The 23609-nt window shown below is 56.4% G+C and overlaps 9 protein-coding genes across 9 annotated transcripts; 5 read left to right on the forward strand and 4 right to left on the reverse strand.

Moving 5' to 3' along the window:
- Positions 1–400: 400 nt before the first annotated feature.
- Positions 401–1627, reverse strand: QBC33DRAFT_81585 (glycoside hydrolase family 61 protein). Its single transcript, XM_060433105.1, has 3 exons — positions 1414–1627; positions 968–1303; positions 401–871 (listed from the first exon to the last, which is right to left on the reverse strand). The coding sequence occupies exons 1-3, from the start codon at positions 1466–1468 to the stop codon at positions 585–587; spliced, it is 678 nt and encodes a 225-aa protein (XP_060283443.1). The 5' UTR covers positions 1469–1627; the 3' UTR covers positions 401–584.
- Positions 1628–3383: 1756 nt separating this feature from the next.
- QBC33DRAFT_611351 (WD40-repeat-containing domain protein) lies at positions 3384–5974 on the forward strand (the record flags this gene model as incomplete). Its single annotated transcript, XM_060432445.1, has 4 exons — positions 3384–3404; positions 3974–4678; positions 4757–5357; positions 5427–5974. The coding sequence occupies 4 exons, from the start codon at positions 3384–3386 to the stop codon at positions 5894–5896; spliced, it is 1797 nt and encodes a 598-aa protein (XP_060283444.1). The 3' UTR covers positions 5897–5974.
- QBC33DRAFT_587678 (uncharacterized protein) lies at positions 5903–8081 on the reverse strand. Its single transcript, XM_060431523.1, has 4 exons — positions 7660–8081; positions 7497–7604; positions 6667–7368; positions 5903–6567 (listed from the first exon to the last, which is right to left on the reverse strand). The coding sequence occupies exons 1-4, from the start codon at positions 7690–7692 to the stop codon at positions 6337–6339; spliced, it is 1074 nt and encodes a 357-aa protein (XP_060283445.1). The 5' UTR covers positions 7693–8081; the 3' UTR covers positions 5903–6336.
- Positions 8082–8176: 95 nt separating this feature from the next.
- QBC33DRAFT_570190 (transcription elongation factor Spt5) lies at positions 8177–12248 on the forward strand. The gene is made up of 3 exons (XM_060430565.1): positions 8177–8701; positions 8834–11096; positions 11164–12248. The coding sequence occupies exons 1-3, from the start codon at positions 8306–8308 to the stop codon at positions 11790–11792; spliced, it is 3288 nt and encodes a 1095-aa protein (XP_060283446.1). The 5' UTR covers positions 8177–8305; the 3' UTR covers positions 11793–12248.
- A 504-nt stretch (positions 12249–12752) lies between these two features.
- Positions 12753–14547, reverse strand: QBC33DRAFT_81677 (uncharacterized protein). Its single transcript, XM_060433106.1, has 5 exons — positions 14247–14547; positions 14139–14175; positions 14017–14084; positions 13570–13944; positions 12753–13493 (listed from the first exon to the last, which is right to left on the reverse strand). Exons 1-5 carry the CDS (start codon positions 14424–14426, stop codon positions 12837–12839), a joined length of 1317 nt encoding a protein of 438 aa, XP_060283447.1. The 5' UTR covers positions 14427–14547; the 3' UTR covers positions 12753–12836.
- Positions 14548–17132: 2585 nt separating this feature from the next.
- QBC33DRAFT_570192 (uncharacterized protein) lies at positions 17133–18070 on the forward strand (the record flags this gene model as incomplete). The annotated part of the gene is made up of 2 exons (XM_060430566.1): positions 17133–17526; positions 17597–18070. Exons 1-2 carry the CDS (start codon positions 17458–17460, stop codon positions 18068–18070), a joined length of 543 nt encoding a protein of 180 aa, XP_060283448.1. The 5' UTR covers positions 17133–17457.
- Positions 18071–19706: 1636 nt separating this feature from the next.
- Positions 19707–20093, forward strand: QBC33DRAFT_559362 (uncharacterized protein; the record flags this gene model as incomplete). The annotated part of the gene is made up of 1 exon (XM_060429968.1): positions 19707–20093. The coding sequence occupies one exon, from the start codon at positions 19707–19709 to the stop codon at positions 20091–20093; it is 387 nt and encodes a 128-aa protein (XP_060283449.1).
- A 478-nt stretch (positions 20094–20571) lies between these two features.
- On the reverse strand, positions 20572–21560 carry QBC33DRAFT_81718 (uncharacterized protein). Its single transcript, XM_060433107.1, has 2 exons — positions 20738–21560; positions 20572–20676 (listed from the first exon to the last, which is right to left on the reverse strand). Exons 1-2 carry the CDS (start codon positions 21462–21464, stop codon positions 20579–20581), a joined length of 825 nt encoding a protein of 274 aa, XP_060283450.1. The 5' UTR covers positions 21465–21560; the 3' UTR covers positions 20572–20578.
- A 284-nt stretch (positions 21561–21844) lies between these two features.
- QBC33DRAFT_539641 (uncharacterized protein) lies at positions 21845–23594 on the forward strand. Its single transcript, XM_060428002.1, has one exon. It carries the CDS (start codon positions 22125–22127, stop codon positions 23349–23351), a length of 1227 nt encoding a protein of 408 aa, XP_060283451.1. The 5' UTR covers positions 21845–22124; the 3' UTR covers positions 23352–23594.
- The last annotated feature ends 15 nt before the right edge of the window (positions 23595–23609 follow it).

A 23609-nucleotide genomic window follows, 5' to 3' on the forward strand; every position in this document is an offset into this window, starting at 1 on the left:
ACCCCCGCGCCTCCCGAGCCGGGTCGTCCTTGACGTTTAGGCGCTCGTGGCATTTATTGGCCGGGTGGCCGAGCGTATCCGAAGCTCGTCGAGAGGCTTTGTACTAAGGCGTTTGGCCGTAAGTAAGATGGATGACAGTAGCTGGTAGGTAGGTCCGGTGAGCTTCGTTTTCCCTCACCCTCGTAGTGGGATATAGAGTTCTTTCAGTTTCCTCCGTACGTCTGTGGGTAAGTTGCTCAGGCAGGCGTGACCGGGAGAGGATTCCACCGCGTCTTCTTTCCCTTCAATGGTATGAGTCGTGTTCAAGATCGTGTGAGAGAATTTAGATCCGGCCGAACGTCGCTGAGTAAACTATCCTGGTGATTCGTTGCGAACATGAACATTGCGGCTCCATGCTGATGTTGAGTCAGGCGTTTTTTTGTGCTTCTAAGATATATATATCTATATATACATTCGAACCCCTTTGCTGGGTTATTCTAGAGTCTCAGACTCCCCATCACACACATAATACCTCAACTCAGCCCAGGCATCCCTCGAGATCCAAGGACTCACTCCACCACCCCCGAGCCCACCAAATCAGCCCTCTAGCAAGTCTCGGCCGCTGGGCCGGGAGGCGTGTACGACGTGGGGATGGGGTAGTAGATGTTGATGACGAGGCCCGGGTCGGTGGCGGGGTAGGCGCCGGGGAAGGCGACCTGGTTCTTGGGCGCGTAGGTGCCCGACCCGCCGCTGACCGAGATCTGCGCGCACGAGATGTACAGCTGCGCCCCGCCCACGGCACTGGCGCTGTGCAAGCCGATGTGCTCCGCCCGCAGCAGGTACTCGCCGTCCGCTAGGCACTTGGGGATCGTCACGCTGACCGATTGGGCGCCTGGTTTGGTTTGAGGTTAAAACATATTTCGTGAAACCTAACTCGGGAACCCAACTCCCACCAGTTATTCTTCTTCCGTTGTGTGCAAAGACTTACCCTGTGATGGCCAGGTTATGCTGCTGGCGGAGATGCTGGGTTGGTCCTGGTAGATCTTGGACCAGACCTTGCCGTCGGCGTTCCAGTCCAGGACGCTCTGGCCGGCGGGGACCTTTGCGATGTAGAAGGCCATGGGGCCCGGGTGGGAGATGGAGGTCTTGGCGTTGTACGCGAGGGTCGAGCCGGCGGTCACGTTGACGATCTGCGTCGCGCCCAGCATCTGGTAGCAGCGCATGTCGGGCGACGCCACGTCCGTCACGGGGCCGTTGCTCTGGTAGTTCTTGGTCTGCCGGACCGCCGCCCAGTCCGCTGTGTTGCCGACGCTTGGGAATACGTCTGTTTGTTTTGAGTGGTATGTGAGCGAGACGTTCTGTTTTCTGATGATAGCCCCCCCGAGGGTTCGCTCAAAAAGAAAGGGGGCAAGGGGTGAGGAGGGGGTCATCTACAGTGTGCCTCGGCTGCTGCCGACAACGCGAGCGCGATTGCTGTGCTCAACTTCATCTTGGCTTTGCGACGCTGCTGTGTCGAGACTGTTGGTCTGTCGGACTGCTTATTGACTTCCTACCGGCGGAGATGTCTTTGGTTTTGTTGCGAGATGGTGAAGATTGGGAATTCGATGCAATCCACATCCACAGGCAGGTCTGCTCCTTATATTCCACATCCATTGGCATGCGCAGAGGCGCGTCGACCGCTTGCCCGCCGAATTCATTTCCATCTAATATCAAGCCCGTCTCGAGAGTAGACAAATTCAAATCCCTATGCTGTCATTCACGGGGTCCAGGGAGCAACAGGTGCCGACGCGGGTAAAGCGAACGGTGGTTAATATCCAGAGAGCCAAGCGGCCACTTGGGAGCTTCCGGTATATTGCTCCCCATAGTCGGTACAAATGAAAAAGGTCGAGCGGATGAAACCGCGCATTCCATCCACGTAATAAATGCCCCCGAATCCGGGGTGCAGTTGATTGTCGGTCCCTGATCTGCTATAGCGGGCAGCAATGCGTAGATGGGAACGCCGTGACTTACTGCTCTGGAAATCGTTGCTGACTCCCCCGACGGGAGAGAACGGATCCGGCACCTTGTGAGTTGTAACCAGGTCGCGATACGGATCAGTAAATGAGGGAGAGTGCGCCAAGACGTGGCTGGGCTTGGCGGGTTCTACCAATTCTATCATGGAAGCTGCCTTGATATTAAACCACAGTATATGTCTCGAATTTGCAGAGAAGGTGAGGGATGACGCCCGCACTTGTTGCCCAACTGCATCTACCTCCTAGATAGGAACTACCTATCCATTGGTTTGCAGGTGCTCAAGCCCGTACAGATCTTCTGTTTCTGTGACGGCAGCACATGTTCGTTGATGCTTGAAGTGCCACAGCCACAAAACAATCAATTGGGAACCGGGAAAGCCAGCTCGCTCCGAGGCTTGGCAGATAGAACGATCTGCTATTTGTGTGATCCGTGCTCTCTATCAACCCGAAATGCTATTATTAAATATTCAACACCGGCGGCGTAGTGCATGAATTTGGATTGATCATGCTCCGTCCCACCGAAGGCATGATAAGAGGTAGCCAACCGAGCGAGGTAGGTAGCAGGAAACACGGCGTGGAAGTTGGGAAGTCAAGAAAAATGTCAGCGGGTGAGAAGCAGAGGGAGCGAGCGAGCCAACAGCAACTGGTTGCATGTTTGTGAATAATTGCTGACAACAGACACAGAGAATGGGACGATGGCCACCGCCACAATTGGAAGATCGGCCTTGTCTTGCTTGCTCAGCCTTGTGAACCGAATCATCGTCCGAACTCGGTGGCATTGATCGGATGGAGAACCCGAGTCTCTTTTTGGGTGTATCTTCAGCCCTAGTTTGCAGCTTTGACCAGACTGGGACGAACACTCCATTACAACCGTCGAGGTAGACTAGAGCATGATCGCCGATCGATCCAAGCTGGATTGGCGAACCATTCCCCAAAATGGTCGGTCCCAGGAGGCACCGCCCTCAGTCAGGGGGGCCTGGAGACTTTGCCGCCGTCGGCAACGCCATCGTGACAGGCGGTGCCGTCGCCGAGGTGGTCACGAGGGCAGTGGAACTGCTTGGGGGCATAGATATTCTCTTCTGCTTTCCCGGTGTCTAGTACGATGCAAGCTATCGACGTGACGCCGGCAACTTCAAGACCATCTTCGCCATCAATGCCACCGGCGCCTTTCTTTGTGCGCAGGCTGTTGCTCGATCGATGGTTAAGGTGGAGAGCATTGTTTTGATCGCCTCCGTCTCAGCTCATCGCATCAGATTTCCGCAGGCGCAGGTGCATTATAACATAACGTCGCGGGTGTTCTGTCGATGAAAGGCTCAGTAGCCGCTGAATCGAGCCCGGCAGGGGTGGCACAAGGACTTTGTGAGTCAATGCACGTGACAACGAGCCACCTCCATGGAATTGGCTTTGGGTCAGGTTTCCTCTTAAATGTAGGTTGAGAGTTGCCCGACCAATATTGAGTGAGGGAATCTATGTATCTTTTGCTAGCACATACCTTAGGTAGGTACCTTGGTTATTTTCTCCCGTAGGCACGAGCACTTGATCAAGCATTAGGGTCTTTTCCATCTACCTATTCCCTGCCCGGGTTTTGACCCTTGGGTTGTCCCTCGGTCGAGCCACACCACCTCAGCATCAGCCACATGCATGACCAACGATTCCCCTGCTCCACACTGGGCTGGGTGCTGTGGTTGCGGTAGCCGCAGCACATTTCAATATCCTACTGATTGACGACGCTTTCCTCCTCCCTTGTCCAACACCTCATTTCCGCCCACCGCGACACTGGCCCCCCGGCCGCCGACAACCTCTTTCCTACCCCCCACGACAGCCTTAGTCTCACTGTCTGGGCCAGCATTTCCCACTTCCACGACGGCCCGGCCTGCAGGACGCCAAGCCTTGTCCTGGGCGTCTAATCGTCTTGCAACGACGGTCGTCATTCCCCTCAACCCGCCCCTGCTGCCGTCATGAATCAACCTCAACAACAGCAGTACGCCCCGCCACGGCGGACAGGGACGTACGGCTCCCACAATGACGAGCTGCACATGAGCAGCGGCATGAGCCAGCACAGCCAGCATGGCCGGCATGGCCAGATGTCCCCTCGGGAATACTCGTCAACCGGCGCGCCGCCGCACATCAAGCTCGACCAAGCGCCACCGAACCCCGCCCCAATGCAGGGCTACCAGAACAGCTCCGCGGTGCCCAACGTGCTGCAGCCAGGGGGCTTGGCCGGCCGACCCCCCGCGTTACCCTCGAACGCGGCACCAAGCCAGCCCGACTATTCGACGCCGTCAAAACCTTCCAACCTGAGCCTCTCCCATACCTATTCACGCTCAAGCCCTGCGGCCCCATATGAAGGCGGCTCCGGCTATGTCCCCTACACTCCAACCACGCCAAACGCCGGCTCATCGTCCCAGTTCATCTCGCCCTCTGATCCCAAATATGCATCTGGCTCGCAGCGTAACATCTCCAACACCCCTCTTGGTCTTGCAGATATCCGACCACGTGCCGACTCGAGCCTGTCGGACGGTATCCCTGGCAGTTCGCAATACGAGATGGTGAACAGCCAGCCGGGCACGAGCAAATATCTCGCACCATGGGCTCTATATGCCTTCGATTGGTGCAAATGGCCCGCCAATGACAATAGCGCAGGGAAGGTGGCATTGGGAAGCTACCTCGAAGACGGCCATAACTTTGTGGGTTCCTATGCCCTCCCCTTTCCCGACATTTTGTACGTGGCTCTATGGACCGTAATGCTAACAGCCCGTTCGCAGATCCAAATCCTTGATACCCAATTCGTACCCACTCCGTCCGATGTTTACATGCCCGGGACGTCAAAGCACAGCATGGAGTTTACCAAGATCGCCGAGGCTACGCACTCGTACCCGGTGACCCGCTTGCTCTGGGAACCACCGTCCTCCCAGAAGCAGTCGACAGATCTGCTGGCCACGTCGGGCGATCATTTGCGGCTATGGTCGCTCCCTGCAGACGTCCCAACGCCCCAGAGCAACTCTATTACGGGAAGAAATGGCCGGGATTTGCCCATCACCAAATTGACCCCGTTGGCTCTGTTATCCAATTCGAAGACGCCCGATCATACCGCGCCGTTGACTTCTCTGGACTGGAATACTGTGTCGCCCAGCTTGATCATCACGTCAAGCATCGACACAACCTGCACCATCTGGGACATTCCCTCGTTGACAGCCAAGACCCAGCTAATCGCGCACGACAAGGAGGTATATGACGTGCGGTTCTGCGCAAACAGTGTTGATGTGTTTGTTAGCTGTGGCCAGGATGGGAGTGTCCGCATGTTTGATCTGCGGAGTCTCGAGCACAGCACTATCATCTACGAGCCTACCGGCAAGGAAGAACGAGGTATGTTGGCTTGGCGTCCCGGCTCATAGGAGCGAGACAGATGACTGACTACAAATGACTCGTCTCAAGACCCCAACGGTGGCCGGATGAGTCCGACTCTCGCGCAGCAGACAATGTCGCACCCTCCCCCGCTCCTGCGCCTTGCAACATCCCCCCATGATACCCACCTCTTGGCCACATTTGCCCAAGATTCCAACGTCATCCGAATCCTGGATGTGCGGCAACCGGGCCACGCTCTCCTGGAGCTACGGGGTCATGGGGGCGCGCTGAGCTCCATCGAGTGGTCGCCACATCGGAGAGGGACCCTCGCTTCGGGGGGTGACGACTGCCAAGTTCTCATCTGGGATGTCATGAGCCAGTTTGCCCCGGCCGTTAACGGTGCATCCCAAGCCAACGCCGCTCAAAGTCCCGTTGCCAGCTGGCAATGCGATTACGAGGTCGGCAATCTCGGGTGGATTCCACACTCCCCCGGCGGCGGTGACTACGGAGATTGGCTTGGTGTCAGCGGTGGGCGGGGCATCTGGGGTGTCAAGATGTAGGGCGATACCTAACTATCTATTGTCGATGTCGACGACGGAATAAGAGGGCCGGCGCACCCGGGGGCAAAAAAGGACGGGGGGTTGGGGGACGGGAGACGGGGGACGGTGACCGGATGGATCTAGCAACACGAGAATCCAGATAGAATTCTTCGTATCTGTCTGGTCAGCTATAGGATCTGCATTGCGAAGCCTGGCGTTTGGGAATCTCAGCTTGAACTTCAGAGAGGTGCGGGATAGGCGAAAATGTCGTGCAGCTTGCTTTGCAACACGCACCGGAGACCTACTAAGCGCTTTCAATCCGAGCTTGGAGCCTGGACTTTCCATATAGCATCTACTCGTTACTGTTGACCGGCATTCACCCCGTCAGGTAGAAGCGGTGTGACAGTTGCAACCTTGAGTCAGACCCTGATGTACAGTACATCTTGACTAAGACCAACCCTTCAGAGCCTGGCCTTCTGGCCTTCTTCCTCGGCTGTGTCAACGTGTACCACCGCCTTACCCCAGATCTTCCCCGACGCGATGTCCTTGAGTGCCCTTGGGACACTCTCAAGCCCCATATACTTCTCATCATACAGGACCGGCTTGATCTTTCCGGCTTCTATGAGCGGCCAGAGCTCTCTCCAGATCTGCTCCTTCTCCCCGGGGTATCGACGGTGACTCTCACCGAACCTCTAAGACGTTCATCAGCGCCATGTGTTCTCTGATTAATTCACGAAACGGTCACGTAAATCCATTGGGTTCCGGTTAAGGGGGCCATCCGTGAAACTCACATATCCAATGAGCTCCGCCTGCTTCAGCAGCACTCTATTCATCATGACGCCCTCCATACTCGCCGCATCCCGCCCCGCAAACCCAACGACCAAGATCCTCCCCCGATGCGCCAGACACTTCAAGCTCAGCCCCACCAACCCAACAGGATCAAACACAACATCCACCCCGCGACCCCCCGTCTCCTCCATCACAGCCTCCCACCACTGGCCCCTCCCTGCCAGCCGGTCAACGCACCTCACGCCCGCCCCAAGCCCCCGCACAACCGCACACCGCCCCGCCCCGCCCGCAACCCCGATCACCCGGCACCCGCCGCGCCCCGCCGCCGCAGCAGCGACCTGCACGGCCGCGACGCCGAGCCCGCCCGCCGCGCCCAGCACAAGCACCGTCTCGCCCGCCGACAGGCGGCCGCGCAGCACCAGAGCGCCGTAGGCCACGGGCAGCGTCGCCGCCACGCCGGCTGCGTCGGCGAAGGTCCAGCCCCGCGGGATGGCGTGCAAGGAGGCGGAGGCGGGGAGGGAGAGCTGCGTCGCGTAGGAGCCTGATGGCGCGTCGCCGAAGACGGGCGTGCCGGGGGGGAAGGGGAAGGGGGATGGGGAGGTGGTGGTCGTCGGGGGGACGGAGCGGACTACGCCCGAGAACTCGAGACCGAGGGTGAAGGGCGGGGTGACGAGGTTGCGGTTGTTTTGGTGCTTGCCTTGGGCCTTGGGTTGTGGGGTTTTGGTTGTTAGTTACGGATGTCGCGTTTGTACTGCCTCTCCCATCATTGCTGCTCTGGTTGGTGTGGAGGGTGTCGCGAAGTGGAGTGCGAGGTCGGCCAGTTGAGACCTACATAGAGTGTATCGACAAAGTTCACTCCGGCCGCTTTCACGTCAATGACCACTTGGTCGTTTGTCACCGGCGGAGGATCGACGTCCGAGGGATGGACCTTGTCCAAGTCCTAGGCACAGTTTAGCTACGATGCCTCCCCTTTGGTGGCTGCTTGGGAAACACACCGTGACGAATTTATGGATCACAACTGCCTTCATAGTTGCGATGGTGATTCAAAGGATGGAAGTGAGAGGGTGGGCTGGCAGAAGCCAGAACGCCTAATTCTAGTTTGGTGCTTGAGACCTCCGCCCGGATATCATCTCCCATCTCCAACAGCCGGGGCTTGCAGTCTTGCATTACGCTCTCGTCAACGTCGGAAGGTACGGGAGACTGGGGGCTGAAAAGAACGTGCCCAAATGATCCATATGCCTCGAGTCATTTGAATCGTATAGAACAGCATCTGCCCGTAATTTACACTCCCCCGCAGGGGGATTGAGCTCTGCCCTTGGCATCAAAGGTTTCGGCAAAGTCAAGTGGGGCTCACCGAGGTGAATCGGAGCACTTGCATTGGCGATACCCACCTACCTAGGTGAAGGGGCGACGGGAGGCAAGGGCGAGCCGGGGGAAGATTATTGCGCAGCCGAACACTAGTCCTATCCTGGTACTAGCCAACCTTCATTGTGCAATTACATAGCACGCGTTCTCCAAACTTACTGCCAGCCGTACTCCCCTCGGCCATCACCAGACTTTTCTTCCTCTGCTCTATTTCGTCCACCTTCCTTTCTTTGTGGACTCACCAGTAATCCTCTTTTGGCCCTGATTCCAGCCAAAATGGCGTCCAGCGAGCCACGGCATTACGATTCCGAATCCGAGGATGATAACTTCAACCCGGCGCCTGCAGACCTCTCCGACGACGAAAACGCTCCCGTTGCCCGCCCCAGGCATGACAGCGGACACGGAAAGGATGCAGGGGATAGCAGCCCCGCGGATGACAACCATGGGAATGATGAGGATGGTGAAGATGAAGAAGATGATCGCCCCGTCAACGGCGCAGCAAAGGAAGCACAAAAAGAAACGGATGAAGTAGAGGGTGAAGAGGGAGAAGGTGGCGAGGAGGATGAAGAAGATGAAGAAGAAGAAGAAGAAGAGGATACTGGCAGACCGAAGAACGTTTACGATGACGAAGAAGACGAAGAAGAGGATGACGAGGATCAGGACGTCCATGAGGTGAGTTTGAGGATCTCGCGTTTTCCCGCGCATTTTGCGCCATGAGTGGTCGTTCGGCGATCGCCATTGAAAGCTCTGCAAATACCCGACATGATGTGCGTAAACCGGACAGTAGCTGACATGCCGTGCTAGGGTCATCGCCGGAAGCGCAGGCGAGACAGGCGGGCAGCCTTCTTCGATATCGAGGCCGAAGTCGACGACGAGGATGAGGCCGAGGACGAGGAGAAAGACGGCGAAGAGATTGAGGATTTCATCGACAACGCGCACCCCGACGACATCGCCGAGAGCGCGCGGCTTGACGATGATAGGAGACATCGCGAGCTCGATGCGCGGCGAGAAATGGAGGCCAGCTTGGATGCTGAGAAGCAAGCCGAGATCCTCCGCCAACGATACGGAAATCGCCGGCCGGCAAAGGGCTTTGGAGATTCGGCCGTGGTTCCCAAGCGCCTCCTCCTCCCCAGCGTCGATGACCCGAGCATCTGGGCTGTCCGCTGTAAGGAGGGCAAGGAGCGCGAGGTCGTCTTCTCAATCATGAAGCGCATCGAAGAAAGGATGGGGACCAAGGACGAACTTGGCATAACCTCGGCCTTCGAGCGAGGTGGTGCTCAGTCCGTCATGAAGGGCTACATCTACGTCGAGGCTCAGCGGCAGACCGATGTCTTGATCGCCTTGGATGGTATGCTGAATGTGTATCCCCGGACAAAGATCCTCCTCGTCGAGATCAAGGATATGCCCGACCTCCTCCGAGTTACAAAGACGCCCAGTTTGGAACCTGGCTCCTGGGTCCGGCTTAGAAGGCCTGCTAAGCACGCCGGCGACCTGGCTCAGGTCCTTGATGTCACCGAGAATGGCCTCGAAGCCCGCGTCCGCTATATTCCCAGGCTCGACTACGGTGTCCGCGATGACCCTCTCGCGAACTCCTTGTCTACCGATGGGAAGCGCAAGCGCCCTGGCGTGCCTGGGCCCCGCCCCCCGCAGCGTCTCTTCAACGAAGCCGAAGCCAGGAAGCGGAGCCCCAGGCACATCCTAGGTAACCCGCAGACAAACACGTGGAACTACAACGGTGACGACTTCGAGAACGGCTTCCAGGTCAAAGACATCAAGATCCACCAACTCACAGTCAAGGACGTCAATCCGACTTTGGAGGAAGTCACAAAGTTCGCCTCCGGGGCAGACGATGGTACAGAGAACCTCGACCTCAAGGCGCTTGCTGCCAGCTTGAAGGACAGCAACGCGAACGTCGCCTATCTGCCTGGGGATGTCATCGAGGTCTACGATGGCGAGCAGAAGGGGGTTGTCGGCAAGGCCACAAACGTGCAGGGAGACATTGTCACAATCCAGGTGACCGAGGGCGACCTGGCCGGCCAGACCATCGAGGTTCCGAACAAAGGACTCCGCAAACGGTTCAGGGCCGGCGACCATGTCAAGGTCATTGGCGGCAGTCGATTCCGCGACGAGGTCGGCATGGTTGTCAAGATTGCTGATGACCGGGTTACCCTCCTGACCGACCAGTCCAACACGGAAGTGACTGTCTTCAGCAAGGATCTGCGCGAAGCAGACGACATTGGTGGTCAGGGCTCCCTTGGCCAGTATTCTCTGCTCGATCTGGTCCAGTTGGACCCCACGACCGTGGGCTGCATTGTCAAGGTTGACCGTGAATCCTTGGTTGTGCTCGATCAGAACGACGAGACAAGAAATATCATGCCCTCGCAGATCACAAACCTGCTTCCCAAGCGCAAGACCGCAGTGGCCGCCGACCGCAACGGCTCCGAGATCAGGCTGGATGATGTCGTCCGCGAGCACGGCGGTCAGCAGCGCCAGGGCAAGATCATCCACATCCACCGGTCCTTCATCTACCTTCACAGCAACACGACGAATGAGAATGCCGGAGTGTTCGTCACGCGTGCCAGCAATGTGACCACGGTCGCGGCCAAGGGCGGTCGCATCAATGCCCCGCAGTCTTCGGGCCCGGATCTGACCTCGATGAACCCGGCCCTCAAGAGGCATCCCAATGGGAACAGCAGCGCCGCCAACATGCAGCCGCCCAAGGTCTTTGGCCGCGATCGCGCCATGGGTCAGACCGTCAGCATCAGGAAGGGCGGCTACAAGGGCCTTCTAGGCATTGTCAAGGACACCACAGATACACATTGCCGTGTCGAGCTTCACACCAAGAGCAAAATTGTGACCATACCCAAAGCGGATCTGATATTCAAAGACAAGGTTACTGGCCGGGCGATTGATATCAACAGCCGCGGAGGTATGGGAGGGCGCGGAGGATCGCACGGCGGCAGCGGCCGCGGCGGGTTTGGTGGTTTCAACGACTGGCAAGGTGGAAGCCGGACTCCAATGGCATCCGGCGGCTCGGAGCGTACGCCGGCTTGGGGCGCATCTAAGTGTAAGCCAACTTTCACCCACCCTTTTCTTCCCTGGCAAGAGCTGCAGTACTAATTCGGCCGACACAGCTGGCTCGCATACCCCCGCCTGGAGTCGCAGTGCCGACCCCTCGGGCTCGCGCACACCGGCCTGGGGCGATGGTTCGCGAACCGTCAACCCCTACGATGGCAGCCGCACTGCTTATGGCGGCTCAGGCTCCCGGACCCCGGCGTGGTCATCTGGCGCAAAGACACCCGCTCCGGATAGCTTCGGTCTGGGTTCCAAGACTCCCTCCTACGGCGGCAGTGGCGGCGATGCATGGGGAAACAAGACGCCAGGGTACGGTGTTTCCGCCCCTACCCCCGGCGCGAGCGGCAACGACACGTGGGGCTACACACCCGGTCCAAGCGGCCCCTCGTCGCACCCTTACGACGCCCCGACCCCGGGCGCAGGCCTCAGCGCGCCCACCCCCGGAGCCCTCAACGCGCCGACCCCCGGGGCGTATTCCGCGCCCACGCCTGGCGCCGTCAACGCACCCACTCCCGGCGGTGGCTGGCAGGGCGGCTGGGGAGCCGACGCCGCGCCGACGCCGGCCGCCCTCGGTGCCCCGACTCCGGCCGCCAGCGGTTCCTACTTTGGCGCGCCCACGCCGACGGCGTACGGCGGCGCGCCCGAGACTCCGGCCGCCAGTGGACCGCGGTACACGGATGATGACTGAGGGGGCTTTTTGACTGAGGAAGAAGGCTGGCACGAGTTAGCTTCAGCGGCGTTTTGGGGGGGAGGGCGGTTTAATATTATGCCAATGGCTTGCGTCGTTGGCGACAGGGACATGTATAGTAAGTTAGGTAGAATGCATCCACCAGGCAGCCAAAGGGGATTTTAGTTTATATCTTTCCGTTTCCACTTGCGTGCTTGGTCTGGAGGTTTTATGGCAGTTCCAAAATCGCCAATTGTCTACCAGTTTTCGAATCGGCAGTTGTAGTGTAGATGTTTCCTCGCGTCTTCGTTGCCTTGACTTGGAATATCATCAACCAACCCCCTTTCAAAGCCATGCATGCCCATGGAACTAAAACAAAGAGTCGGGCGAGTCTAGAACAAGCAAAGGCCCTCCCTCCATCTCCCTCTAAATCCAAAATAACCAAAAGCAAATCCGGCGCCAAGCTCCGGACCCTCTCCACTCTCATGATCTCCTTCCATTTCTCCACATGAGTCCACACCCTCCCGCGCCCTAGGATCCACCGACGAGCTAAAAAAGAAGCGGTCCACCCATGCTTGTTTACATACGTGCTCCGCAGTATATAGTTAGCGGACGTTTTAAGATTTTACCACGCTCTGTTTTCCAGGGGGCGGGGGGGGGAGGGTCTTTTACTTTTGGCGGATTCTAAGAGTTCGGCACATGGGAAACTAACGGCTTCTATTAGTCAAAGATATCTATCTATCTCTACTCCTCTCTGCCATTTTCATCAATGCACACCTAGCTAGCCCAGTTATACTGAGGGCGGTTTATGAGGGCCAAGCCGAACTTGGTGGTGAGGAACTTTGCCCATTGAACTGTTCAGAGTTCAGACGGCTGGAAATAGGAAAGAAATCATGACATGAACGAGTGATCATAATAACCAAACAACGCCTTCAGTGTGTTAGGACCTCTAGCCAAGCAACCAACCAATTGGGTATCACTTCTAACAATCGCTTTTCCCGCTTTTTTTTTTGTCCCTCCATCTCGCCACCCCCCATACGTATCGTACAAAATAAAGTCCCATACCTAAAAGCCAGATTTCGCAATGATGACGTCCCTCTGGATGCCGATGCCCCTGCCATTGGGCCCCATCCTCTGCCACGTCGGCTGTGGCGCGACCCGGACCTCGGTCTTGACCGACGACCTCAGGCCGAGCTGCTCGTCGTTGTCAAACGCGGACCCCAGGCGCGCGTGCCCGAGGTCGGTCCGCGACCCGCGCTCGCCGCCGCCGCCCCCGACCGCGACACCGACGGCGTTGCGGTCCGGCTGCTGCTGCTGCTGGCTCTGGTGCTGCAGCTCCTGCGGGCCGTCCGGGTCGCTGTCCATGTGGCGCAGCTCCAGCTCCTCGGCGGACAGGACGCCGCGGCGGCTGCTGTTGCTGGCGCAGCTGTCCTTGCCGAAGCTGCTCTCGAGGTGGCGGTGGTGGGAACCGGGGCCCGAGCGCGAGTTGGGCGGGTCGCGGCCGTACGAGTGCTGCTGGTAGCCCTTAGTGTTTGTGAGGCTGCGGGAGGAGAGGAGGGTGGGCGCGAGCTTGGACACGACCGGCCGGAGGGTGGGCAGGCACACGCAGATGATGGCCGCGGAGATCTGGGTGACGGACCAGGTCGAGAGGCCGACGTTGTCCCACGTGGCGTCGTCGCTGGTGTGGAGGTACCGGATTCGGATGACGGAGATAGCGCAGGTCTGTGAAAGGGAGAACGCTGTGTCAATGGACGGGGTAAAGCAGAGAGAGAACTGGGCGGGGCGGGCCAAAACTCACGAAGAATCCAAGGCTGAAGATGCCGACGAGGAGAAGCTTCTGGGGTCTCCGGAGTTTCAGGCTGCCCAGGACGGGAAGAGGTAGCACAAAGATGACGACGTCGGTGATGATGTTCCCGGCGGCATTGATGTACCAGAATGGGAGGTTGGGAATGCACGTCCCGTCAGAATCCCGCATCCAGAACTTGTAAATGGGGGTGCAGTTGAAGATGGAAACGAGCAGCTGGGACACGGACCAGCACCCGATGAGCCCGAGCGCCGCGAGGACGAAGATGCGCATTTTCCGCATCGTGAACACGCGGTGGTACTGGAGCAGAAAGGTGATCTTCACCGACATCAAGGTGGCGTTGTACAGGACGATGGAAACGTAGAACGACTTCGGATAACACTGCATGTTAGCGGGCTGTCTCTTCCCCGTATCTGGGGGGGGATGATGACGCATTCTCACCCGGAAGTACAGAGGGATGTTTGAGGCATCAAACGTCCCCATGTGGCGACCAAGCCCGTACTTGACATCTATGGGCGTCGTTAGTGAAGTACATACGACATTCGTCCTTTAGGATTGCTTACTTGTCAACACAGCGGCGCCGCAGCCAAGAGCAATGAGCTGGGAAAGCGAGGGTTAGCAGCCGATGCTTGAATCAATCAGTCTCAATAGGGTGGCGTGGAGTTAAGCACCATAGTGACAACGGCCGCAAAGTCGTCCCTGCCAAACTGTTTGATCAAGGCCATGCGGGTATAGACACGCAGCAGGACGGACAGCGTGGCCAGGAACAGTGTTACTGACGCGACGCTGATGGCGACCCATGCCCTATTCTCGGCGGCATATGTCGGATCCATCGGTGGCTGATCGGCCATGGGAGTAACTCGGGACCAACGAGCTGTGCGGCGGGTCCCATAGCAAACCCGCCTGCTTCAGTGGGGAGGGCGACGTGAGAGGAGACCTCCTGGGCCCAGATCTGCGAGGCTTCCGATCAAGATATAGTTTGACAACCCCTGAGAGCGCGTTGCCTCCGGCCTAGCCCCCTAGCTCCTCCCCACAAGGCAAAGGGGAGGGCTAAAGCGAGATCTACTTATACCATAGTAGCTAGCTCCAAATTCATGGGGGTCCATGGGGCGGCTTGGGGGATCCGTAGTCGACCCCACCGGTTTTTGTTGTCGAAGGCTGGTGGTGTGGGACCCGGCGTGAGTGGAGGACCTTCAGCTAGCAAACCTGGGTACAACCCACCCACCTCCCAAGGTACGGATACAGTAAGGACCTTCCATTCCACCAAGTGAAACAGAATTTCACGACAATGGTAAGCTTAGCCCCAGCTCGGTTCGCTTGGGAATGAGTGCATAGCGCACGTACACTAGGTACTATGTACCACAGTAGGTTGACTGCCTACCTACCTAAGTAGGTAGGTGAGAGCTTGGGGTTGTTTACAGCCATACTCTGCCGTGGCGGGAAGACGAGCCAGAGAAGACTGGTACCTGGTACACTAGCAGGGCTGTCACACCTCCGCACAGTCGCCGCAGAAAAAATCCTACAGTACGTAGCTGTTGGATTGACCACTGTGCCACAGTGCCAAAAATTGCGGCCGCTTCTTATGCCTTACACAATTGCAGCTTATCTCACAGTTGCATCACAAGAACGCCAAGTGTTGCTGGGACGGACGGACGGAACGGGACTCGGGAGCAGCAGATTGTGCCATTGTGAACTGTGTGTGGGCTGTGTAGGTAGATGATGAAGGTGTGAACTGCACCATGGCTTTCTGCCATCCAAGGCCAGTCCGTGCACCCCTTTTTCCAAGCGAGCCCCCCCAAACAGGCAAGCGAGGCGAGATGGGAACACCCAAGAAGTCGCATATCTTCTGATAAGTGTACGACAACAAGACGTTGGGAATCGACCACAGATGGCCGTGCTTAAGGATCTACATGTCGAGGTCGAGTCCTTTGTGAGTATCCCTATGATCTGCCTGTGGATATCACCTTCATCATCGGGTAAATTCAGGCTAAGCTTCCTCACATGTGTTCGGCCGGGCACGTAGGTCAGCCACCCCTGATTCGGCGTCTGTGCGATGGTGGAAGTCTCCAAAAAAAAAAAAAAAAAAAAAAAAAAAAATTCTCATCTCTCAGAACCATGGCACGCAGATGCCCACTACCAGGAAACTCGTGCCGCCCCCGTCCCCCCGCAGTCTTCCAGCCTCACCGATCCGTCACTTGTCAATTTTCCAATTACAGCGACCAGATCAGTGATCGACATGGCTACAGATCTACTACTACTACCACTAGCGCACCTACTAGCCATGCAGTAGGCTCCACCGTCTAGCCGCTTCCAGCGTCTGGGCCCAACGTTCCGTACGTGTAGATTTCCTCGTACAGCTACGCTCCCTTGTATATTTAATGTCCGAGCCCAATCTGCACATGATTTTACGAAGCATTCATGAAGGCCTTTCTGCGAGGCTCTACGAATTATCATTGGAAATGATACAGTGACAAGGTGTCCAGGCGCTGCTGGCCTCAGTATCTCATTGGGACAGTTAAGAAGTTGACAAGTGCAACTATTCGAGCCTTCACAACCTCTCGCCACGGATCTGCCATGGCGCACTCACTAGAAGCCCACAAATCCCGCTAGAGCTTGGCCCCATACGGTATGCCACTTGGTGTATCGTGGCCTGGCATCGTCACTGTTTCGCCTGTTGCCTAACACTGAACACTGTCGCTCCGCGCGAAGTAAGCACTCGTTTTGGGATCTGTGCACAAAACTTTTGCAGTCCACGATCTGTGCACAGTTGTGACGATACCTTCAGATCCGCACTGCTGGACGGCGGCGAATACGCCATAAATATAGTAGTAAACAGGTGACGGACATGTTGTCCCCGAAATAAGGCCTTAACCCCCGAGTCGCCGGGGCTCAGCCGTCTAATCCTACCTACCTACCTAACCTAACATACCAAAGCACATGCGTATTACTCCTTCCTCTGTGGTTTGAAGGGTATTCTAGGCAGGTGTCCAACATAAGTAGATATCACGAAACAAGGGCAACCCCAGGGCAAGTATGGGGGCTGAAATGTGTATCATGTGCACGAAAGCCTTGATACTTTATCGTCCACCACGATGCAGTCAACAGTAAAAAATGAAAAATGAGGAAGAAGAAAAAGGGAATATTTAATCACAATACCTGCTGCATCTCGATTCGTAGGTTGCGTTCAGCTGCAAATCCGGGGACCCCAGTCCCAGTTTCCTGCATTAGGGCACAGGGCAAGGATTCAGGCCAAAAAAGACAGTGGGTGATCTCGGTTCTTAATTTTGTGATCTCCTAGGCTGACCCCCGGTCTTTCTCGGCCCTAATAGTAAGCCAGCTTGGGTGTTCGTGTTTGACTGCATCCCCTGCGACGCCCCCCTCCGCGTAGCCGGCCCGTCGCCGAGCTCGTTTCAGCTCTGTGAAAAGCCCCAATCACGATTCAGTACCCAGGTAACTTGATCATACGCTAAGAAGCGAGCAAAGCGAATAAATGTTTGCCCTTCATGACATCTCCTCTTCCTAGCTATATGTAGAGGGCCCCAACTGCTATTTTCTCACATTGATGAGCTTCGCTTAGCATCAGGTTAGAATACCTCTTCAGGCGGACGGAATTCAAGGATGTTATTTCTACCTACCTACCTACCTACCTACCTACCTAACCTACCTAGTTCTGGGGGCTACAGTAGTACAAAACGAGAGATTCTAGAAGCCTGGATAGCTTGGGGATTTGGGAAGGTGCGACAGTAGGTAGTGTCGGAAGTTCCTACCCTCAGATTCCCAAACCTAAGTACAGAGCCAAACTCATATTTTCGTTTTGCTTTCCTTCCATGACTTGTCATTATCCTCAGTAGCCATGGAGGAGCTCGATGCCGCCTCATTGCAATGTCTCAGCTTAACTGCGCTCTCATCCCCGTAGATGCAGCCACCGAGCCGGCAATTGGGGGCCCCGGAGTAAGTATGCCAATCCTTTGGCACTCCTGCGGAATCAAGACAGTGATAGCTGATCTTTCACCTCCCCCAGGCCCTTCTTACGTTCATGGTTACGACTGTAACGACTCTCTTCCTCAGCGTCAGACTTATCGTTGACGATGTTCGAGCTCGGCAGGGCGTTCGACGCAAACCGTCCGTCATCTGCCGAAAAATCATACATGGATACAGTAATCATCAGCTGGCGGTGGGCATAGGGCTTCAGGCAATAGGACTATCGAGAACCGAAGTCTTTGTTCCGTTTCACTTCTTGATGCTCTGGAATCTTTCCCTCACCAGCATGGCCACCCACAACTCCACCCTCCTCGTCCTGGGCCCCTACTATAGCCGGGACAAAGTCCTGCTCTGGCTACGGCAAGTCTTGATGTTTTTTCATCTGGTTCTGAGCTGCGCATATGGGACCTTTGTGCTCCAGATCGAGGCCGTGTCCCTGCCCGACACATTACCCGTCGCTTGTGCCTGGCAATACAACTACAGCAGCACCATCGCCAGCAGTTTGTCGACATAGGTGCTGACAGTGCTGCCCATGACGGGAAACTGCCTCATTTACCTCGTTGGGACCTGGTATCTACACAGCCAGTCACAGAGGTTCTTCGCCGTCTCACAGGTTCTTGGCGTGGCTCTGATGTGCCTCAACGCCCTCGTTGCAATCACCCAAATAATCCTCAGCTCACAATCTCTCGGGAATCCCCCCGTGCCGCTACGCGATAATGGAGAGCGGGAGTGGGATATGGGCCAGTTGATAGCTGTCATGCTGTTGGGATTGCCACTCATCACGGCACTCGAAATATACAGGGGCAAGGACCTTCTCCTCCTTGTCATGGTTTCGTATTGGCAAAGGCCTTGCTGACTCTTGCGTCTGCAGGCGAACATATGCTTCCGTCTTCCAAGTATGTCCCTCCACCCAAGTTCAACGACGGAGCCACCGCTTCGCCAGGTCTGTTCCAGGATTCACTCTTCAAGAAGCAGAGAATTAGGTGAATTGGTAAGAGGGTCAAGGGCTTCCCTTCTCGGGAGGGAACGACGCGACGGAGATCCCAAAGAGCCGACGGGGACCCCAGGTCAAGAGAAAAACCCAAGCCAGAGTGAACATTGATTGACGGTATGTTCTGTTGATGGGTCATCAATGCTGTTTAAGAATATTGGGCTTTCACTGGTGTAAGACGAGACCCAACAGACGTTGGCTAGAGCCAAGTACGACGGCATACCAGACACAGGCAAAGGTGGGCATGCTATTCTCCGGCATGGGAGAAGACTTTCACCTAGGCATGTAGTATAAAGCAATAGACATGAAATAAGGATATGTTTATATCAAGATTGAAACACCTCGACTCGTAGGGAGAAACAAGGAGAATAGTTTCAAGCAATCGTTCACTAGCCTCTGACTGGATAGAGTCGAACTTTGACTCAAGATAGCCCTGGTATATTAATTACGCCGTTAGCCCCGTCACCCTGATGCTTGATACTCCCGGTTGTTACTCTTCGTTTTCATTCTCACATATCACGGCGTGGGGGGGCCTCAGAGGCGAGAGGAAAAGAACTAGTGCATGCCCGTCCCTTCACAACCTCAGGTCCCATCGCCACTCAGTCTTTGTGCGCAACTAACTATAGCTACATTGGGTCTGATCAGAGATACATTCCCTCCTTCGTAAGGATTTGTTTAACACGTCAGGATTACTGCTGGTTGCGCCGTGACCAGGACATGATCCAAGAACGGGGAGGCCTGCCATGGTGGGCATGGCAACTGGCTAGATGAAAGTGCTTTCGCAACCTAGGCAAGGCGGGCGGAAAGGGGAAGAGAAATGGGATTAGACTGAAGGCAAGATTCCAGGCATGGATACCATTTTCGGGACCTTCCAAAACCACCCCTATCCCCCCTTACATTGTTCCCGAGTTGCTTTGAACAAGGCTCTTCTCCGGTTGACCATGTGAACAAAGAGACCACAATGATCCGGCAACAATGAGGTATCCATTTCCATAGGATATAAAGAACCCCCTACTCCACCCGCCTTACCGGGTCTAACCATCTTCTTCATCTTCAGTCCATCCTCGCCCTTCACCCGCCTCTCCGAAATTCCGAACTCGCAACAATCAATCCTCCAACCCCCAATCCTCCACCCCCGACCAACGATCTCCGTCCCAAGATGCCCGCCCCACCCAACCGAGCCGTCCTCCTCCTCCTCCTCCTCTTATTCAGCGCCCTCGCCCTCCCACCCCCGACCGCAACAACCGCCCCCGCCCCCGCCATCGTCATCGGCGGAGACGGGACCATCCGCCCGTCGGGGACGCTGACGATCACGCACGCCCCCGCCGCCACCGGCCAGATTGTCGCGGCCACGCCCGGGAGCACACTTGGCGGCGGCGCGGGACACCCTCCGAGTGAGGCTGCTGGTGTTGTCGGCACCGGGTTGACGGTCGGGTTCGCGGCCCTGGCTGCGGTTGTGGGGGTTGCTGTTATGGTGCGGGTGTGGTGGGTGAGGAGATTGGGAGAGGGAGGCGGCGAGGGGAGGGGAGGGGAGGGGTTGAGATGAAAACGGGGTTCTTCTGGCTTTTGGCGCTGTGATCTTGACTGGAGGTGGCTGGCGTCTTTGGCTATGGGGGGTTAGCTTGCCTAATGGGTTTCCCCGGACTCTTGAGAAGCCGGGACTTCTTTCACTTGGATTGCCCGGTTATTACTGGGTTTCTGTTCTCGTCATCCTGGTTGTTTGATGTGAAATGCCGTTGAGTGTGAATATGTGAGGGCATCTCGAAGTGTTGGAAGTCTAGCTTCGAACACAGGTTGCGTGGAAAGGGGTAGTACAAAAGATGGGAGGGGTTTTTCTGCAGCATCAACCTAGGAGTGGGGGGCGGGAGATGCTTGGAGGAGACATGATGGGAGATTGGTGGTCTGGCAGCAACCGGACCTCACAAGGCAGGGCCCAGCCCAAGGCCGGTGCAAGTCAAGATGGAGGTGGGACTTGTTTAGCTCGTCATTCGTATCTACGTCATTCGTATACTACGTAGCTGTATCTCTGCCCTAGGACACTGGAGTCCCCTCCTCATGCGGTGGCTCTTGCGGCGGCTCCTGCGGCGATGCCGCGGGGCGGAGGGACTTGGCCTCGTTCCCAAGGACGACTATCAAGACATGTCAGCGGGGCAAAGACGAGTTATGGGAGGGAGGGGGGGAGGGGCTCACGTCTGTCGAAGAGATAGTACGATGTCACCAAGAGGATCGGGAGCGAAACCATAACCGATGTCCACTTTCGCGACGCCTTCTTGAACTCCGGACTGGAAGGGTCGACATATGGAATCTCCGGTTCGAGCGGTGTAGGGGCTACACCATGGTCTGTCACATTCTTGCCAGGCGTCGGGGGATCCAGGGTCGTCTGCGAGGGCGGGGGCGGGGGTGGGGGCGGCGGTTGGCTTGCTGTCGACGTTGACGCCTCACTCGCGGCGACGGTTGTGCTCTTCCGTGTCCGAGGCGTTGTGGTTGCCTTCGCCCGAGTGCTCGCCGGCTTGTCCCCGGCTGCATCTGCGTCGGCCTTCTTCTTTTTCGTCGTCGTCGTCGTCGCCGTCGCAGAGCTTTTCGTCGAAGCTGACCGCGTTGTCTTCCTTGTGACTGTGGTAGTAGGGGGGTCTGACGGTGCGCTCTCAGTGGGGGGTTCGGCCTTCTTCCTCGTTCGAGTCTTTGTGGGTGTAGCCGGGGTGGTCTTGGTGCTGATCTTCTTATTCGGCACACTCGCAACGTCGGACGGGGTCGAACCGGCCGACTTCTTCGCTCGTGGTTTGGCGGCAGTCGAAGCGTATCGCAGACCGTGGCGGAAGAGGACGTTGGTCCTGATGACCGGAGCCACTGGCAGTTGAGTTGCCAGGCAACTTGAGCATCTGCCCAGGATTTGGGGATTTATTCCAAGCCACGACATGTTTGCCAATTTCCAACAGGTTGGGGTTGCGATGGTGCCAAATAAGAGATAGGGGTCAGGGGTAGCCAGGCTGGAAATATATAGGGAGCTGCTTGAGCGTGGGTGTGGAAGGATAAATTCAAGAACACCTTGTAATCTGTAGTACCAGCTGCTCGAGAGTCTTCTAGATCAGGCTTGCTGAAGTGCCAAACGATGCCAGAGAGGAGGTGGACGACATGCGACGCGTCTAGCCTACCCGCGTCGTGTCGCGAAAAAAAAAGTAAAATGAACTTTAATGCACTAGCAAAGTGGAGCCGATTTACCAACAACTTCTATGTACTGTACATCCGCACTCCGTACGGACGTACTCTTCTAGCTTCTAAGCTTTCTGATATTAGTGACGAAAACCTAGTCGCTTTGCTATAAAAGTCTTTCTTTCTCCATGGCCCTCACCAATTCCACGACCACACCCACAACCATGACGATACCTATTCCAAAACGACAGGGCTCTCTAGACTCTCATTGGTCCAATCTGAATACACCTCACGTGATATTCGAAACCACGTGACCAGCTTCTCCTCCACACTGACCCTCATATCTGACCGGGATCGGCTTTGCCTTTGTAGGTGCTCGCAGTCGGGTATTTTGTATATGTACTCGGCTTGAGTCTTCTTCTTCACCATGAAGCGCGACGACCTCCCGTCCCTCCTTTTACTGCCATTTCCGCCCAATCCCGCCAGCCGGCAGTCCCTCAGTGCGGCCTATCGACCCCCACTGACGGCTGCCCTGTCCAAACTGAAGCGGCCCGACAAGGCATCGAAACTAATCATTGCGGTGGCCTGTCCCATCCTCCATGGCCAGTTTTTTAGAGACAAGACCTTCTCCTGGGCAGAGTTGCAATCGTTAGTTGCGGGGATCTACTCTATAGTGTCCGTCATCTGTGCCCAGCAGTCAATCGCCGCGGATGTCGAGGCTGGGCCTGGTTCCGTGGATGCCACTGTGGTCCTGGTAGACCATGACCGGGAGAAGCGCTTCATGCCCGACTTCCGCCCTGCCATTGAACCCAACAACACTGCAATCGTGGATCTTGCCACCTTTTCCTCGGCCTATTACCCATGGAACTTTATCTTCCATGTCAGGTGCGAGGCTGGCCTTAAACTGCACCAGACATACCTGCAGCTTTCCGAAGGGAGACAAACGCTGTTGCAAGAACAGCTCGTTCCTGTCGAGGGTGGGCTCAGCATGAACGTTACCGGGGACCAACCAAAAGTGTTGCCAGCACAGACGCAAACTCGTTCTGTCGTCTGCCTGGGAGGGACTTTCGATCATCTGCACCCTGGCCACAAGTTGCTGCTCACCGCCGGAGCATTCCTGCTCAAGGTGCCAGACGAGGGTTCCTCGGAGACATCCAAGTTCATCATCGGCGTCACCGGCGATGAGATGCTAAAGAATAAGAAGTTTGCGGAATATGTCGAACCCTGGGACACGAGGGCTCGCAACATTCTGCGTTTCCTGTCTACCCTGTTAGGCCTGTCGAGCAGAGGGTGGAAGGACATTGCACATGCCCAGATTCGGGAGGAGGATGGCCAGTTTTCCGCGTCGTTCAGAGACGGGCTGATTACGGTTCACTGCGTCGAGATCCAAGATGCCTTTGGTCCGACAATCACAACCGAGGATATGGACATACTGGTCGTTTCGGGCGAGACAAGGTCCGGCGGCCGTGCAGTGAATGACAGGCGCGTTGAGCGGGGTTGGCACCCACTGGAAGTCTACGAGGTCGATGTTCTTGACGCTGAAGAGATTTCGGACGAGCCGTCGAGGGGAGAACAGAGCTTTGCTTCCAAGATCAGCAGCACGGCTATTCGGCAGCAAAGAGCCGAGGGGAAGAAGACGGGCGCAGGTGCCTGAGCTACGATGCCACACGATAATTAGTAGTAAAAGATAAGAGAGGACACAGACGGGTACTCGGGCTGCAATGGAAACCAACCTAGGATGGTGTTTTCGTGCGAGAGCTCGTCTTTACCCACTATCGTTAGTACTGGTGGGATGAGGTAAATCAGCCGTCTCTCACAGCACCGGAATGTGACAGGACATGACGTTTATAATAATATGAGACTGCAGCCACTCACAAATCAATTAAATTTTCTGTAGTAACTGCATATCTCA

Source organism: Phialemonium atrogriseum, assembly GCF_030411735.1.
Source record: "Phialemonium atrogriseum strain 8032-3 unplaced genomic scaffold QBC33scaffold_13, whole genome shotgun sequence".
In the NCBI taxonomy this organism is placed as follows: domain Eukaryota; kingdom Fungi; phylum Ascomycota; class Sordariomycetes; order Cephalothecales; family Cephalothecaceae; genus Phialemonium; species Phialemonium atrogriseum.

Excerpts from the sequence above, each read along its gene's own strand:
- QBC33DRAFT_81585 (XM_060433105.1), bottom strand. The coding sequence starts at position 1,468 with ATGAAGTTGAGCACAGCAATCGCGCTCGCGTTGTCGGCAGCAGCCGAG. Across the intron at positions 1,304-1,413 it reads GGCAGCAGCCGAGGCACACT|ACGTATTCCCAAGCGTCGGC; the intron begins GTAGATGACCCC and ends CAAAACAAACAG. Across the intron at positions 872-967 it reads CATAACCTGGCCATCACAGG|GCGCCCAATCGGTCAGCGTG; the intron begins GTAAGTCTTTGC and ends AAACCAAACCAG.
- QBC33DRAFT_587678 (XM_060431523.1), bottom strand. The coding sequence starts at position 7,692 with ATGAAGGCAGTTGTGATCCATAAATTCGTCACG. Across the intron at positions 7,369-7,496 it reads ACTTTGTCGATACACTCTAT|GCCCAAGGCAAGCACCAAAA; the intron begins GTAGGTCTCAAC and ends CCACAACCCAAG. Across the intron at positions 6,568-6,666 it reads AGGCGGAGCTCATTGGATAT|AGGTTCGGTGAGAGTCACCG; the intron begins GTGAGTTTCACG and ends TGAACGTCTTAG.
- QBC33DRAFT_570190 (XM_060430565.1), top strand. The coding sequence starts at position 8,306 with ATGGCGTCCAGCGAGCCACGGCATTACGATTCCGAATCCGAGGATGAT. Across the intron at positions 8,702-8,833 it reads AGGATCAGGACGTCCATGAG|GGTCATCGCCGGAAGCGCAG; the intron begins GTGAGTTTGAGG and ends ATGCCGTGCTAG. Across the intron at positions 11,097-11,163 it reads GGCTTGGGGCGCATCTAAGT|CTGGCTCGCATACCCCCGCC; the intron begins GTAAGCCAACTT and ends CGGCCGACACAG.
- QBC33DRAFT_81677 (XM_060433106.1), bottom strand. The coding sequence starts at position 14,426 with ATGGCCGATCAGCCACCGATGGATCCGACATATGCCGCCGAGAATAGG. Across the intron at positions 14,085-14,138 it reads CGGCGCCGCTGTGTTGACAA|ATGTCAAGTACGGGCTTGGT; the intron begins GTAAGCAATCCT and ends CGACGCCCATAG. Across the intron at positions 13,945-14,016 it reads ACATCCCTCTGTACTTCCGG|TCGTTCTACGTTTCCATCGT; the intron begins GTGAGAATGCGT and ends TGTTATCCGAAG.
- QBC33DRAFT_81718 (XM_060433107.1), bottom strand. The coding sequence starts at position 21,464 with ATGTCGTGGCTTGGAATAAATCCCCAAATCCTGGGCAGATGCTCAAGT. Across the intron at positions 20,677-20,737 it reads GTACTATCTCTTCGACAGAC|TCGTCCTTGGGAACGAGGCC; the intron begins GTGAGCCCCTCC and ends ATGTCTTGATAG.
- QBC33DRAFT_539641 (XM_060428002.1), top strand. The coding sequence starts at position 22,125 with ATGAAGCGCGACGACCTCCCGTCCCTCCTTTTACTGCCATTTCCGCCC.